General features: G+C 43.0%; 1 protein-coding gene across 1 annotated transcript in view; it reads left to right on the top strand.

The window, feature by feature from the left end:
- Positions 1-17,948, top strand: part of LOC139380339 (kalirin-like) — a 281,823-nt gene that overhangs the window by 106,291 nt on the left and 157,584 nt on the right. The window contains exons 4-6 of the mRNA XM_071122954.1: positions 10,638-10,830; positions 12,234-12,746; positions 17,766-17,888. Of these exons, the coding sequence (XP_070979055.1) occupies positions 10,638-10,830; positions 12,234-12,746; positions 17,766-17,888 (829 nt within the window). The remainder of the gene's footprint in view (positions 1-10,637; positions 10,831-12,233; positions 12,747-17,765; positions 17,889-17,948) is intronic.

The following is a 17,948-nucleotide window of genomic DNA, read 5'->3' on the forward strand; positions in this document are numbered from 1 at the left end:
TTTTCAAAATATGCTTTTCAACCATAGCTACACAAGCATTTGTGTAAGAGTATTGATAGCTAGCATTAAGCCTAGCATTCAGCAGGCAACATTTTCACAAAAACAAGGAAAGCATTCAAAAAAATCATTTACCTTTGAAGAACTTCAGATGTTTTCAATGAGGAGACTCTTAGTTAGATAGCAAATGTTCAGTTTTTCCCAAAATATAATTTGTGTAGGAGAAATCGCTCCGTGTTGTTCATCACGTTTGGCTAAGAAAACCCCCCGAAAATTCAGTCATTACAACGCCAAACTTTTTTCCAAATTAACTCCATAATATCGACAGAAACATGGCAAACGTTGTTTAGAATCAATCCTCAAGGTGTTTTTCACATATCTATTCGATGATAAGTCATTCGTGGCAGTTGGGTTTCTCCTCTGAAGCAAATGGAAAAATGCACGCAGCTGGAGATTACGCAATAATTGCAACGGAGGACACCAAGCGAGCACCTGGTAAATGTAGTCTCTTATGGTCAATCTTCCAATGATATGCCTACAAATACGTCACAATGCTGCAGACACCTTGGGGAATCGACAGAAAGTGTAGGCTCATTCCTTGCGCATTCACAGCCATATAAGGAGACATTGGAACACAGCGCCTTTAGAATCTGGGGCATTTCCTGTTTGAAATTTAATCTTGGTTTCGCCTGTAGCATCAGTTCTGTGGCACTCACAGATCATATCTTTGCAGTTTTGGAAACGTCAGAGTGTTTTCTTTCCAAAGCTGTCAATTATATGCATAGTCAAGCATCTTTTCATTACAAAATATCTTGTTTAAAACGGAAACGTTTTTTAATCCAAAAATTAAAAGAGCGCCCACTATATCGAAGAAGTTAATTGAAATGCATTCCAGGTGACTACCTCATGAAACTGGTTGAGAGAATGCCAAGAGTGTGCAAAACTGCCATCAAGGCAAAGGGTGGCTACTTTGAAGAATCTAAAATCTATTTTCATTTGTTAAACACTTGTTTGGTTACTACATGATTAAACATGTGTTATTTCATAATTTTGATGTCTTCACTATTATTCTACAATGTAGAAAAGTCCAAATAAAGAAAAACTATTGAATGAGTAGGTGTATCCAAACTTTTGACTGGTACTGTACGTGTGTGTGCCTATGTGTGTGTATGCATATGTGAATATGGCATGCGTGCGTACATGGTTGTGTGTGTGTGTGTGTGTTAGGGTGCTGTCAGCCATTGATCAGGCCTGGAAGTGGGCCCTATGAAGTCAGCTTCAAAGCCTCTGTGTAGCTCTGAACAAAGACCTGCTTAATGAGAGTCTAAATGGCCAGCCAGCCCGGTTGGCTGTGGCAGTGAGAGTCCCCTCCGACTCCCCTCTAACTGACCCGCCACTATCACCAACACATGTCGAGCATGGAAATGGATACCCCAAATGGCACTCTCTGCCCTATATAGTGGACTTTTTTAAACATAGACTTATGGGACCTGGTCAAAAGTAGTGCACTATGTAGGGAATTGGGTGCCATTTGGGACTTAGCCAGGAGAGGAGTATTAGAGAGTGGGGAGCGGGGGATGGCCACATGGCACACTTCTAGAGCAGTGCTGTCAACCATTAAGAAATGAGAGCCTCTCTCCTGATTCAAATCAAGAGCACTTTTGTGGTTTTGAGTTTCTCTCTCTCGGAGTAGCTTTACATCTCTCCGTCATATCCACAGGAGGTATTGGAGTGAGCTGGGTTTTTCCTTCGGTTCCCTTCTTTAAAAAAATTCTGCACATGAAATTAGACAAAACGATAGAAATTATTTGTTTGTTTTTGAATGTATTTTTTGGTTGCTTTTCAGTATTATGGTTTCATAATGAGTGGTGTGACTATGAACGTCAAGGCTTGTGTTGATACAGTAGCTCCAGATCACGATATCCCAGTGATTTGTTGCTGGTCATCAATGGTATTGATCCCCCATCCCGTACCTCAGGCATTTATTGGAATTCCCTCTCTGCATCCAGGACATTTTTATATCCTCACTATTTATAACTCTCGGATATGCATTCGCTAAGCTATTTGCTGTGATATTTTAGCAACAGTCTGTTTGTTTTGAGCTCTTTGGAATTAGCTGTGCTCTCGTGGGTCAGTGAAACTACAAACTGAGACGATGATGTCATTGCCTAATCACTTCAACATGTTCCTTCAATTAAAAGGGAATTAGCAAGTTGATGGTTGCATCCCAAATGGCACCCTGTTCCCTTTATAGTGCACTACTTTTGACCCCTAAGGTCATTAAGGACACATCCCAAGTTCATGAATGCTGCTTTTCACTGAAAATCAGTGTTGCAAAGCTAAAGGTCACAGGCTACATATTCATTGACTTTTCAGCCTATGTGAAAATTAGTGTTTTCATGTAGCACCTCATTTATTCAACACGAAGGAGAAAGTCATCAAATCAGTAGCTCTTGCCTTTCCTACTAGTATGACTGTGTCATGGCTGTTTTCTGTTATTCTTGGACCAGTGACCCATTGAGAAGAATAAATTGCAGAAAATAAAAAGGGTTTAATAGGGATGCTGTTGTTGTGGGAATTGCACGGTGCTGGTACAGATTTATTGGTTGCATCTCAAATGGCACCCTATTCCCTGCATAGTGCACTACAGTAGATATAACCAGAGTAACCTCATCCGCTAAGCTGCAGTAAGGTCTAGGGCAGTGTGAACAGACAACAACACAGAGTTACACATGGAGTAAACAATAAACAAGTCAATAACACAAAAGGAGTCTATATACATTGTGTGCAAAAGGCATGAGGAGGCCATAGGAGCGAATAATTACGATTTGGCAGATTAACACTAATTTAAATGAACATTAAATGATCAGATGAGCAGGTAGAGATACTGGTGTGCAAAAGAGCAGAAAAGTAAATAAATAAAAACAGTATGGGGATGAGGTAGGTAAATTGGGTGGGCTATTTACCGATGGACTATGTACAGCTGCAGCGATCGGTTAGCTGCTCAGATAGCAGATGTTTTTTTTTATTTTTTACATTTTATTTTTGCATTTTCCAATTAAGAACATTCAAAACAAAAGTGAAAAGATATTAGACAACGTTAGGACAAAGTGACAGTAACAGACGAGCGTAACAAAAATAAATAATAATAATAATTATATAAACAAACATACAATAAGAAAAAAAATAATAACGAGACACAGGCTACATATTATACATTACGTGTGAAACATTATGTGAGGATTATATATAGATTCAATCAATGAGATGTGGAGGGAGATTCTCCATATAGTCAATAAAAGGTTGCCAAATTCTGTCAAATGTCTTTAACTTATCCCTCAAGCAGTAAGTGATTTTCTCCAAAGGGATACAACTATTAACTTCCGATAGCCACATTGCAACTGGCAGGGAGGAATCCAATTTCTATTTCAAGGCAATACATTTCTTGGCAATCGCTATTAATATTTCTGTTAGCTTTATAGTATGGCTTTGCCTAAGATTGGTGTTAGTAAAGTTACCCAGTAGACAGACCTCCGGGTCTAAAGGGAATGCAACCCCGTGAATTGAGGATATGGTATCGCATACCCCCTGCCAGAAACCGTGTAGTTTTGAACACTGCCAAGTGGAATGGAGGAATGTTCCTTCATCTGAGCCACATCTAAAACATAGGGAGGAGATATCTGGGTTGAACTTGTGCAGTCTAGATGGGGTGATATAGAGCTGATGGAGGAAATTAAACTGGATCAGTCTGTATCTGGAGTTCAATGTGGATGTAACACCATCCCTGCATAGGTCACTCCATAGATCCTCATCAAGATCAATACCCAGATCTTTTGCCCATCTAAGTCGGGGTTTATCTAGCCCAGGCAGTGTTAGTCCTGACATAAGAGCATCATATACACGGGAAATGGTCTTGAACAGTGGTTGGTCTGCGTGGCAGAGTTGTTCAATAGGTGACATCTTAGGTAGGTTCCATTGTCCCTTGAGAGTCACCCTAATAAAGTTTCGTAGTTGTAGGTAGCTAAAGAAGTCCCTATTAGGCAAGTGGTATTTATGTTTCAGCTGATCAAAAGACATAAGAACTCCCTCCTCGTAACAATGTTCCAGAAGAGTGATCCCCTTATCAGACCATGGTCTAAATTTACTATTCTGGGAAAACATAGGGATCAATCTATTGTTCCATAAAGGGGTTTTAGGGGAAAGGAATCCCCCTCGTCCGAACAGCTCATGCAGTTTGCACCATGCCAGGACAGAATGTATGATTAAAGGGTTGTCTGTGATGGTTTTTATAGATTTTCTGTCCCATTTGTAAAACAATTCTGCCCCAGTGTCATCATTTACCTCAAGCTTTTCAATGTTCAACCATGAGGGAGAGGGACCATTGTCAAACCTCTGAGCCAGAAACCTAGACTGTGCAGCCCAGTAGTACATTCTAAAATTGGGGAGGTTTAAGCCCCCTTGACTGTAATCAAAGGTCAGTTTATTGAGGCCAACCCTAGGGGTTTTGCCGTGCCAGATAAACCGTTTGGTCAGCTTGTCGAGAGATGAAAAAAATGCTGCTGGAACAGGGATAGGGAGAGATTGAAACAGATATAGAAATCTGGGCAGGACATTCATTTTAATTACATTGATTCTACCCAGTAGAGTGAGAGGTAAGTCCATCCATTTACAAAGGTCAACCTCCACCTGTTGCAACAAACTGGCCAGATTGAGTATATAGAGGTTGTTCTGATTACCATCCACCATTATGCCCAAATATGTGAAGCCCATAGGCGACCATCTAAAAGGAAACTTGTGCTTGATGGTATGATGGTCAAAGACAGACAACGGTAACATTTCGCTTTTATCAAAATTGACCTTATATCCAGAGAAAGAACTATAACACTGTAGTATAATCTGCAAGTGAGAGAGGGAGTGTTCTGGGTTTGTTAGAAATAAGATAAGGTCGTCCGCAAAGAGTGATAATTTATGGGTATGGGGGCCCACCTCAAAGCCATGTATGTCAGGGCACGTTCTAATAGCCTCAGCCAACGGTTCGATGGTGAGGGCAAAGAGGTGGGGGCTAATTGGTCAACCTTGTCTGTTCCCCCTATAAAGAGGGAAATAGGAGGAAGTAATCCCATTGGTAGCAATCCTAGCTTTAGGAGATTTGTAGAGTGATTTTATCAAATTTACAAACACGGTACCTAAACCGAACTTTTCCAAGACGCGAAAGAGGTATGGCCATTCAACCCTATCAAAGGCCTTTTCAGGATCGAGGTAGACTGCGACACTAGGTATTTTGTTTTTGTTAGCAAGGTGAATTATATCAAATAACTTTCTGAGATTATTGAAGGACAATCTATTAATTATGAAGCCAGTCTGATCTGGGTTGACCAACAGAGGAAGACATGACTCCAGTCTCTTAGATAGCATCTTGGTGACCAGTTTACAATCTGTGTTAAGGAGAGAGATTGGTCTATAGGAGGCGCACTTTAGCGGGTTTTTCCCTTTCTTGTGGCTTACAGTAATCACTGCTTGAGAGAAGGACTCTGGAAAGCAGTTGTCTTCTCTGGCTTTTTTAAGTACCTCCATAAGGTAGGGGACCAACAGCTCCCTAAATTCTTTATAGAACTCTGGAGGGAAGCCATCCTCCCCAGGAGATTTATTAGAAGGTAAGGATTTAATGGCCTTGAACAATTCAGGAACTGAGAAGTGTTCACTCAGGCGCTCGCTGTCTTCCCCTGACAGGCATGGGAGGTTGAGAGAGGAGAGAAAGGAGTCGATCTCTGATAGATCATCGCTTGATTGGGAAGTGTAGAGGTCTTCATAGTATTTCTTTAAAGTATTATTAATTTCAGTAGGGTCGAAAGATATCTCATTAGTAAGAGTTTATATGGCATTAATTGTCCTCTTACTTTCCTCTGCTTTCAGTTGCCATGCCAATACTTTGTGAGCTTTCTCTCCAAGCTCGTAATAACGCTGTTTTGATTTAGTGATGGCCCTCTCAGCTTGATATGTGTTCAGAATATTATATTTAAGTTTTTATTTACCAAAAGTATGTATAGATCTTTAGTCAGGGCTCTTTGGTAGGTTTTCTCTAGCTTGGAGATTTCAGAGTCAAGGGCACTCAGTTCCGCACCGTGTTTTCTCTTCAGCCCTTTAGTATAGGAAATAATCTGTCCCCTCAGATAGGCCTTCAGTGTCCCAAAGAATGAAGCTGTCAGGAGCAGAGGGTTTGTTTGTCAAAGTAAAAATATTGATCTGCTCTTTGATGAATGCACAAAGTTCAGGTTGCTTTAGGAGTGTAGAATTTAGTCTCCATCTATATGCTCCATTTACCTTGGTAGGAATGGAGATTGATAATACCAGAGGAGAATGGTCACTAAGCAATCTGGGGAGATACTCGACATCTAACACTCTATGAAACAGTTGTGTCGAAAGTAAAAAGTTATCTATGCGTCTTGTGTGGGTGTGAATAAAAAGAGTAGTCCCTATCCTGTGGGTGCAACTCCAGATGTCTAGTAAATTGAGATCTTTCATGAATGACATGGTGAGCTTGCCGGCTTTGGTAAGAAGTGAGGGTTTATCAGAAGACCTATCAAGAACTGTATCTAAGCAAACATTTAAATCTCCTCCAACCAGTAGCCATCCTGGTGGTGCTTGAGCAACCTGAAGGAAGACATTCTGAATAAACATATGGTCATCGAAGTTAGGAGCATAAATATTCAATAGGGTCCAAGACTCTGAAAACATATGCCCCTGCACCAAAACAAACCTGCCAGAGGGATCAGAGATGGTGTTGTTGACGCAGAAGGGGATGTGTCTACTTATCAAAATTGCAGTTCCTCTTGCTTTGGAGTTAAAAGAGGATGCAAAAACTTGCCCTACCCATTCCCTCTTCAATTTCTTGTGTTCACTGGCTGTAAGATGTGTTTATTGTAAAAACACAATGTCAGCCTTTAATTTCTTCAGGTATGTATAGACTCTTTTCCTTTTAATCGGGCTGTTAAGACCTTTTATGTTGAATGTGACATATTTTAGTGGATTAAGCATAGGTTGGGTTTCAAATATGTAACTGAATAGAAATCTATCATATGCAGATAATTAGGAAATGTTTCAACTTTGGTTTGAGCACAAAAGTGACCTGTGTGTCTCTTTAGGAAGGAAACAATAATAAAAATCCCACCCACCCCGATTGTCAGACTAAAACAACAATCTCAACAATCAAACATGAATACACTTGTAGAGATACGTTGCTGCTCGCTTACCATCTTGCTCTTACTAGCTAAACCTTGGCGCAAACTAAAACCCGCGAGCTCTCTAAATTGAAAACAAACGTTGTGAATAGATATTTATGGATGAATATTTACTGCCCACGGTAAGGGATGCTTGAGTGTCTTTTTGAAAGATTAACATAAATGAGGGGGAAAGCAGTGGGCCTAAGCCCACTTATTGCTTCGCCCAGTAGATATGGACTAAACCAAAATATACTCTCCTGTAAATGTAATAGAACTCACCCCGGAAAGATACGGTTAGTTGAAAATGAACAAATCAATTATAGTGACCGGGAGATACCAGCAGTTCAATCCGGATAAGAGAAAACAAACAAACTGCATTTTATCCCCCCAGAGAGACCGTCCTGGCTCAGACGTTGCTCAGTTCTTTGAGAAAAGTGTGCACTTCTCCCGGTGTGTTGAAGAGATGGCTTCGGCCTTTGTACTGAACTTTCATCCGCGCAGGGTGGATGAGGTAGCCGGTGATGTTCTTCTGCTTCAGTGCTTTGGCGGCAGGTCTTAACTGCTTGCGACGTCTGGCGAGATCCGCGCTCATATCTGGGAAAAGGCTGACCCTCTTTCCATCGATGGTGATGTCCCCTTTGGCTCTTGCGAGTTGCAGTATCTTCTCTCTGTCTTGGAAACGGAGGAACCTGATCAGGACGGCTCGTGGGGGCTCATCTGGCCGGGGTTTCGGCGCTGATGTTCTGTGGGCGCGTTCGATTTCCAGCGGCTTGGTGAAGTTGATTATGCCTAGGACCTCCGGGATCCATTGAGTGAAGAAACGGACCGGGTCACGGCCCTCACTGTCCTCTTTCAATCCTACCACATGGATATTACTACGTCTACTCTGGTTCTCCATCTGATCTACCTTGTTTTTGAGGTAGGCATTGTCCTTTTGCAATTGTATCAAGACCTGGTCTAGCGATGGTATCTACAACTGTGCTAATGCGCAAATCTGCCTCAGTCGTTCTCAAAACGAGATCATTCATGGAGGATTTCAGGTCGTCAATGGAAGAATGGAGTTCAGCCGATTTCTTAGCAGTTTTCAGAGAAAGACCTCTGTTACCATCCTGAATTTCCCGGAGAAGAGTAGCCAGCATGTCGGCAGGCTCGCAAGAGGCTGCTGAGAGCAACAGTCTGGAACTGTCGTCTGAGTTATGAGGGCTAATGCTAATCTTGCTAGCTGTAGCGTTATCGTTATCTTGGGAATCAACAACGTTTTGGTCGTCCTTCTTGCCTCTCGGTCGGAGGTCCATGGCTCTTTGGGAAGGTAAGTACTTGACAATTTATCAGCCGATGTTAGAATATTGTTTCAACGTTGTTATTTAGGTAAAAATACAATAACTTTGAAGAGCTCGGTTTGTCAACGTCTGCTCAGCTCCGCGGCATCACGTGCTCCCCCCAGATAGCAGATGTTTAAAGTTGGTGAGGGAAATAAAAGTCTCCAACTTTAGCAATTTTTGCAATTCGTTCCAGTCACAGGCAGCAGAGAGCTGGAAGGAAAGGCGGCCGAATGAGGTGTTGGCTTTGGGGATGATCAGTGAGATATACAGTGGGGCAAAAAAGTATTTAGTCAGCCACCAATTGTGCAAGTTCTCCCACTTAAAAAGATGAGAGAGGCCTGTCATTTTCATCATAGGTACACTTCAACTATGACAGACAAAATGAGAAAAAAAATCCAGAAAATCACATTTTAGGATTTTTTATTTATTTATTTGCAAATTATAGTGGAAAATAAGTATTTGGTCACCTACAAACAAGCAAGATTTCTGCCTCTCACAGACCTGTAACTTCTTCTTTAAGAGGCTCCTCTGTCCTCCACTCGTTACCTGTATTAATGGCACCTGTTTGAACTTGTTATCAGTATAAAAGACACCTGTCCACAACCTCAAACAGTCACACCCCAAACTCCACTATGGCCAAGACCAAAGAGCTGTTGCCTAGCCAGTACATTCATCTCTACGAGGGATGGTGAGAGGCAGCCTCCACTGCTCTCTCTCTCCCTCTCTCCCTCCCTCTTTTTGCTGAGAGACTGACCATCAGATGCAGGCACCATCAGTCCAGTAAAATATGCAATTTATGCTCAAGTAATACAACAAGTGACCAGTGTGATCATACACCTCAAGTTTTAAATATAATTTTTAAATGGTCTGAGAAGATCCAAATTGGCAGGGCAATTCAAGCATTGCCAATATGCATGAATAATGTATTGGGCCTATAGCCTACTGCACAACCCTCATGGCTACATAACTGCTTTTAGTAGGTATTAATGTTGCATAGGCTTACATTTGTTAAGTCATGTTAAAATAAAATGTTGGCTCAGAAAAGGTTGGTGACCACTGGGGAAGAAGATGCTTCATGTAATAAAACGTGCATCCCAAATGGCACCCTATTCCCTATATAGTCCTATGGGCCCTGGTCAAATGTGGTGCACTAAATAGGGAATAAGGATCCATTTGGGATGTAGACATTTTCCCTTGTTTGTCCCCCAGTCTTCCAACACAAACGATGTGGAGAGGATCATATTAATTCCAGAAGTAGGGGAGGCTTGAGGAGGAGGGCATGTGGCGGACCAAAGCAATTACAGGTTATTTTTATCTTCCAATCACAGTCAAGTGCTTTCAAAGCATCGGGACCTAAGAATAGACCATTAATATTATTTCAGCCTCATAACCTGTTAGCAAAGTGAGGCCTTTCGTTATGATGGGGGGGGGGGGGGGGGGGGGGGGGGGGGGGGTTGAAATTTAAACGAGAATCCCAACAAATAAACCTACTACATCTAAAAAGGACATGGCCAGGAGGAGAGAATGAGATATGTGTGTGATAGTCTTATTTGTATGTTGATCCAGAATGAAAGAGCTTAACGTCGATGACAGGCTTGTCAGAGAGTTAGAATCGTGGCCGCTAATCATCACTCTAAAGGTAGAACGAGGGGGCTAGCTTAAAACAAGTCCAATTGAATAGCGCTTGTCATTTAGCCATAGCAGTTAAATTAGTTCCGGTGGTGTAATGGCTTTAGCATCACCGTGGTTGGCTCCGAGTCAAGGGGAGTCAAGGGACCAATTCAGATCTAACTTGGCTGAAGGACATTAAGTAGGGCGTGTTGGAGGATAGTGTGGAGAGCCCCCCCCTAGCCCGACCCAGGCTCCCTTGGAGTTGGTGTGATGTGTAGGGCATGCTGCGTACTAACGGTTGGTTCTCTCTCCCACCCCCACTCTCGCTCTCCCTCACCTCTCTCTCTTTCATTCTCTCTCTCTCTTTCATTCGCTCTCTCTCGCTTCACTCTCTCTCTCGCTTCACTCTCTCTCTCTCTCTCTCTCTCTCACTTCACTCTCTCTCTCTCTCTCTCTCTCGCTTCGCTCTTTCATGTCTATCTCCCAGTGAGGATGTGTGCAAGCGGGGCTTCACAGTGATCATTGATATGCGTGGTTCCAAGTGGGACCTGATCAAGCCTCTACTGAAGACCCTGCAGGAAGCCTTCTCTGCTGAGATCTGCGTGGCGCTCATCATCAAACCGGACAACTTCTGGCAGAAGCAGAAAACCAACTTTGGCAGTGCCAAGTTTACTTTTGAGGTAAGGGAGAGCTCAGAATGGGAAAAAACGCAGCCTTGTTTTAGTTGGCATGTCTGGTTGCCCATTGTTAAAATATGTTATATTTCTCTCGGACAGGCATTTTCTCTAGTCAGCATGCCTGTTTTGATGGTGATTTTGTTTTTCATCCGGAGTTGAATAGCAAACGTTTTATTGTGATGTTATCACAGGACTATAAGCACTACTTGACAACAGTTGTTAATTTTGGTCTGTCTCTAAAATGGGCAGGAAGCACAGAGCCGTATTTTCAAAGGAACTGGTGAGAAAAGATTGCAAAGAATGATTATCCCCCCCCCCACGATTTTCCCCATATTCTCTGCATGTAATGCTGTACAGAAGTCAGCCATTAGTACTGCGCTAGGTAGTGTGAGGTTAAGCTTACACCCCTTGGTCCTCCCCTTTCTCATTCCTACCATCCACAGTGAACTGTAGTGCTAATGAGAAACAGAATTTCTGCATTCCAAATGGCACCCTTGGCCCCGTATGCCTCTGGTCAAAACTAGAGCTCTATATAGGGAATAGGGTGCCATTTGGGACGTATCCAATGAAGCCTGTATATGTTTTGGCTGGGGTAACATCATGCGAACCTCTTGATTGTGTGCTGTTGAGCGGTTCGAGAGCTTCAAGTTCCTCAGTGTCCACATCACTAAGGAATTAACATGGGTCACACACGCCAACACAGTCGCAAAGAATTTTCAGTAGGCTGAAAAGATTTGGCATTGTCCCTCAGATCCTCCAAAAGTTCTACAGCTGCACCATTGAGAGCATCTTGACTAGCTGCATCACCGCTTGGTATGGCAACTGCTTGGTATCTGACCACAAGGCACTACAGAGAGAACAGAGCAGTGCATCGCTGGGGCCGAGCTTCCAGACATCCAGGACCTCTATACCAGGCGGTGTCAGAGGAAGGCCCTAAACATTGTCAAAGACTCAAGCTACCCAAGTCATAGACTGTTCTCTCTGCTATCACACAGCAAGCGGTACTGGTGCACCAAGCGTGGAACCAAATGGACCCTGAACAGCTTCTAACCCCAAGCCATAAGACTGTTAAATAGTTAGCCAAATAGCAACCCAGACTATCTGCATTGACTCCCCTTTGCACTAACTCTTTTGACTCACCACATATGCTGCTGCTACTGTTTATTATCACTTTACCCCTACCTATATGTACATATCTACCTCAATGACCTCGTACCCCTGCACATCGACTCGGTACTGGTACCCATTGTGTATTCATTCCTTGTGTTATCTTTCTGTTATTTTTCTATTTTTCTCTCTGCATTGTTGGGAAGTGCCCCCTTTAAGTATGCATTTCACTGTTCATCTACACCTGTTGTTTACGAAGCAGGTGACAAATAACACTTGATTTGGATTTGACTTAACAGACTAGCATGGTGTCAGTGGAAGGCCTGACTAAGTTGGTGGACCCGTCCCAGCTGACAGACGACTTTGAGGGCTCTTTGGAGTACAACCACGAGGAGTGGATGGATCTGCGCGTGGCCCTGGAGGAGTTCATGGGCTCAGCCGTGCACCTCCTCTCCCGCCTGGAGGACCTCCAGGAGCTACTGGCCAAGAAGGAGTTCCCGGTGGACGTGGAGGGCTCCCGGCGGCTCATCGACGAGCACACGCAGCTCAAGAAGAAGGTGATGAAGGCTCCCGTGGAGGAGCTGGACAGGGAGGGCCAGAGGCTGCTTCAGTGTATCCGATCTAGCGACGGGTTTTCTGGGAGGAACTGCATCTCGGGTAGCGCTGACTTCCAGAGCGTGGTGCCTAAGATCGCCAGCCTGCTGGACAAGCTGCACTCCACCAGACAGCACCTGCACCAGATGTGGCACGTCCGCAAGCTCAAGCTGGACCAGTGTTTCCAGCTCCGCCTCTTTGAGCAGGACGCAGAGAAGGTGAGTGACCAAGCTCAGAGATCTAGAAACATTCACAATAAAACCATTTCTGCTGAGTTGATCTCTGAATTGAAAATCTTTATGTCCATTGAAATATTTTATGGACTTTTGTCTTTAACTCGTGGTTAAAAACGTGCAAATTTAAGTAAAATTACAAACAAAACATAGATCAGACAACGTGATATAGATGATACCAATGATCTCTGCTAACGGAATAACAAAAATGAACCCACAGTACATTAAATACACTGGTGATTTGACGTTCATAATATAATATGCAGGGCGTTTAGCTAGTAAGACCATTCTAATTGCCAAACGTGTGCCTTGTGTACAGTAAGGCAGACAAAGGTCGACATGGAATTTATATTTAAAGGTTGCAAACTGATTGAGAGGTTTTTCGCATATAAATATCCCTGATCCTTGGATGCAAATATTTATCCTAGAGACACATTGTGAAAGTCCTCAGTATGACAGCAATGAACAAAGTTCTGCTAGATGTTATTTAAGGTTGCATCCCAAATGGCCCTCAATCCCCGACTGTATATAGTGCAATACTTAAGACCGGAGCCCTCTGGGCCCTGGTCAAAAGTGTACAGATCGGGTGACATTTGGGACACAGACTTTCTCTGTTTATATGCAGGGCCTGAATACATAAACGCTGGCATTTTGTTTATTTATTTGAAACACATATTAAATAGGATATAATAACAGTCTGTGTTTTTAGAAGGATATGTGCTTTTACAAGATTCTGAAAAAACAGAACAGTTCAGTACCTCATTCCCGAGATGCTATTTTAGGGAATAAACATGAATTTTGCCCACTTTTCCAATTTGTGAGGTATTTTTAAGTGTGTATTAAAAACTATTTATTCTCCTCTGCACACACATCTCCCTTGACAATGGCAGTAATGTTGTCCAGATGAGCCCAAAGGTATATATAATAATTTCATAATCATTTTTTAGGTCTTTTTTTTTTTAAAGGAAAACCTCATATTGCCTAAATACCCCAAAACTCATTAGGAATAACACAACAACAACAACATGACCTCATGTTAGGACCTATATAACTCTGGCAAGGTCAGAGACACAGGTGAGCCTGCGAGAAAAGGTGGTTGGGTTTAGATGACAATGATGATCACACATTCAAAACAATGTTTTACATTGCCAAGTCATCTGCCGCTTCCCAATGCAACCGGGACAAATGAACTCAAACAAATAAACTACAGTCAAATGGCCACACAGCTAGTGTATACAGACAGAAAGGAAGAAAAACGGCATTCTCCTAACCATGCAATATTCCCTCCAAGCCTTCAAGCCCGCACTCCCCCCAACATACCCTACAATGATGAAGTAGTAGGCCAATGCCTGCTGGATTCTAGACAAAGGCCTTCATCTGGATAAGTGCAGTCAGTCCCTTTTCTAATGACAGTGGAGCCCCATGGTGCCTCCTGATGATTAGGCCAGGCCCAGATAAAGATTAATTTCCCTGGGGACAATGCCAATTAAGGCCTGGCACACATACTCTGTCTGTCCCTCCATGTGTCCTCTCCAATTGGTCTGTGATTGCCTGCTAACACTGCACTAACAATGTGTTACGCGACTCACAGTCGTAACAGGATAGCTACAGCAGTTCACCTACTGGTCATATTGTAAGCTCAGACTCCAAAAGACTATTTTTAATTTGGATCCGACCGAGCACTTGGACAGTCATAGGAGCGTTTATGGTTGCACACCTGCACTCCAGCCATTTGAACAGTGACTGTAAACACTGAGCGTATTATAACAGGGCACCTTTGAAGCTCAAGCATTAATAAGGGTATTTTTTGAACAATGAAATGAAATTGTCAGTGTGCAACCCCAGTAAAGGCACTACATATCTGCGTGGATCAAGATCAAAGGGAACAATAACAGACAGAGAGGAGGATGGAGGGGAGGATAGGCCCATGTTTATTTTGGTCCTCCATAATGACCTCGTGCGCTCTCTTTGGCTTGCACCCCAAATGGCACCCTATTCCCTACATAGGGGACTTATTTTAACCAGGACAGAGACATAGACCGTTTAGGCAACATGAAAGAGGAGGATGGCATTGGCGTTTCTCTACAAGTAGGGTGAGTGCGGCCTCCCGGGTGGCGCAGTGGTTAAGGGCGCTGTACTATCAGAGACTCTGGGTTCGCGCCCAGGCTCTGTCGTAACCGGCCGTGACCGGGAGGTCCATGGGGCGACGCACAATTGGCCTAGCGTCGTCCGGGTTAGGGAGGGCTTGGTCGGTAGGGATGTCCTTGTCTCATCGCGCACCAGCGACTCCTGTGGCGGCCGGGCGCAGTACGTGCTAGCCAAGGTTGCCAGGTGCACGGTGTTTCCTCCGGCACATTGGTGCGGCTGGCTTCCGGGTTGGATGCGCGCTGTGTTAAGAAGCAGTGCGGCTAGGTTGGGTTGTGTATCGGAGGACGCATGACTTTCAACCTTCGTCTCTCCCGAGCCCGTACAGGAGTTGTAGTGATGAGACAAGCTACTACAACAATTGGATACCACAAAATTGGGGAGAAAAGGGGTAAAAAAAAAAAAGTAGGGTGAGTGAAGATGTTTTTTCTACTTGCAAGTGTAACAGTATAGACTTTACGTCCGTCCCCTCGTCCCGACCTGGGCGCGAACCAGGGACGCTCTGCACACGTCAACAGTCACCCTCGAATCATCGTTACCCATCGCTCCACAAAAGCCGCGGGCGGCCCTTCCAGAGCAAGGGGAACCACTACTTCAAGGTCTCAGAGCAAGTGACGTCACTGATTGAAACGCCACTAGCGCGCACCACCGCTAACTAGCTAGAAATTTCACATCGGTTACACAAGCACGCACACGGGCATACACACAGAAATCAGTACCATGGAGAGCCACATCATATTTAGATTACATTTATTGGACTACATAGTTGTTGGTATCTTTTAGTTGTCACTGCATAGATGATTAGATGATGTTGAAATGCTGACGTTGAAATAGTGGATGCAGCTTTCTTTGTGACTTGCACTAACTATCCGTGTTTCTAAATCAATAGTTGTTTAGCGATCCAAAAATGGAAACATTAACTTGCTTGACCATGCTGTAGGTCATTTAACTGTTTGTTACATGCAATATGTTTTGTGGACTTCACCGGATAGATGTTGCTCTCTGGTTTTGTGATGAAACAACGGTGTGGTTGAATTTATTCTGCCGCTGTGTCTCCTTATTGTCTCGGCCTTAGGTGTCAAAGCATATGATTGAATTAACAGCTTATAGAGCAAACAGCGCAATTATCACAACACATAGGTTGTAATATTGGCTTTTTCCCCCCCTGGCATGGCTTCCCCTGTGATGTTACCCATTCACCGCTACTGGTGATAAGACCTATAGGGATTCTGGTGCCTTTTGGGACCCAGTCAAAATGAACAATTACTGCTCCTCTCGCCTGGCCTCCACGCCGCCGTCTTCCTCTCCCATCATGCACTGGTAATGATCAACGCCATATGATGGGAAGAAATCTCACGTTTTTTTTAGTCAGGAGAGTTATAGATTAAAATCAATGTTGTTCTCCATAGAGAGAAAAAAAAGACCTCTTTTGATGCAATCAATATATTTCTTTCAAGGGATATGTCATTTTTACAGAGTACATTTTAGGTTTATGATAAGGAAGAAGTTGTTGTTCGTTTTGGATAATGATATACAGATGTAGGATCACTCTTTTGAACACTCTTTCGTTGCCGAGAATTTTCCTGCGCTTGCAGGAAAAGCAAACTTGTAGTGCAAACGGTTCCTTATCGTCAAGTGAACATGATAGGGAGTCATTTATCAGCAACTGCACTGAGACAGAATTGTCCCCCCTAAAAAAAGCAAACAGTCATTGAGCTAATTATTCTTTAGCTAGCTTCTCTCCGTTTAATTTGCAAATGATTAGATTAAGCTGTCAAGATGTCATTTAATAAGCATGACAAGTTAGGGAATTTATAAGTATCGTTTCAATCATATGGTCTTTTGACAATAAAGTTGATTAAATCAAACCCTACTTTGAGGGTAAGAAATATGATTCAAAACCAAAACATTTTTTCCTTGCCACTTTTCTGCTTTTCCCATTCTATTTCCTAAAGTTATTGCTTATTGAAAGAAAAGCCATTGTAACTTTTTACTGCAATTGATCATGGTTTAGTAGGATAATAATTACCATAGCACTATTCATTAAAAACGTCTAAATCGGAGCAAATTGTCTTTAGCAACACCTGCTCCGTAATCTGTTATATCAGTACAAACACATCAGACAACTCATGCCTTTTATAAGGACTTACATTGGAAGGCAGCGCTGAGAGGTCACACTTGCGCCAATGTTTAATTAACAGCTCAATCAAACCTGATTAAATAGATGTATTCTAATGTCGCAGGCTCTTCAGAGCGGGGGTGTAAAGCTGCTGTAAAGCTGCTGGCCTAGAGGGCTGTCCTAATGTGACCCTATAATCATGCTTGTCACGCCACCGTTATTTAATATTTGATCATATAGTTGAGTGTACTGTGTAGGATCTTAATAAAGAGCGATGGCAAGCCTCCCAATGATCATTAGGGTATAATTAACACCAGAGAGAGGACTACAGTATCATGTAAAGCACTGAATGTTTATCTGCCGTGTCCTAGGATGGTCTAGTGGTCTAAGCTGCTGCCTCTGGATCACATATACTGCTGAAGCATGGGTTCAAATCCATGCTGTGTCTTTCCTCTCTCTTGATCCTGTCCAATACACCTGAAAATGAAATAATGTCTGTCTGCTATGCTGTGATGAGTTACATAGCTCAATGGGAATGTTCAATGATCATTATGATGATTGATTGATTAAATATAATATACCTTATACATGCTATTTATATGTGTGCAAGCCGTGCATTCATTTCTGAATGGCTGTGCCCAGCGGGAATCGAACCCAGAAGCACCATGCCCTAACAACTGAGCCACACAAGACCAGCAACCTTAACTAACCTTATGTATCTTTGTTTGTTCCCATCGTAGATGTTTGACTGGATCAGTCACAATAAGGAAGTGTTCCTGCAGAGCCACACAGAGATCGGAGTCAGCTACCAACACGCCGTGGACCTCCAGACGCAGCACAATCACTTTGCCATGAATTCTATGGTATGTGAGGACTATGTAGTGTGTGAGGACTATATGGGATGTGGGAACTAAATGGGGTGT

This window comes from Oncorhynchus clarkii, chromosome 22 (assembly GCF_045791955.1).
Source record: "Oncorhynchus clarkii lewisi isolate Uvic-CL-2024 chromosome 22, UVic_Ocla_1.0, whole genome shotgun sequence".
NCBI lineage: Eukaryota > Metazoa > Chordata > Actinopteri > Salmoniformes > Salmonidae > Oncorhynchus > Oncorhynchus clarkii.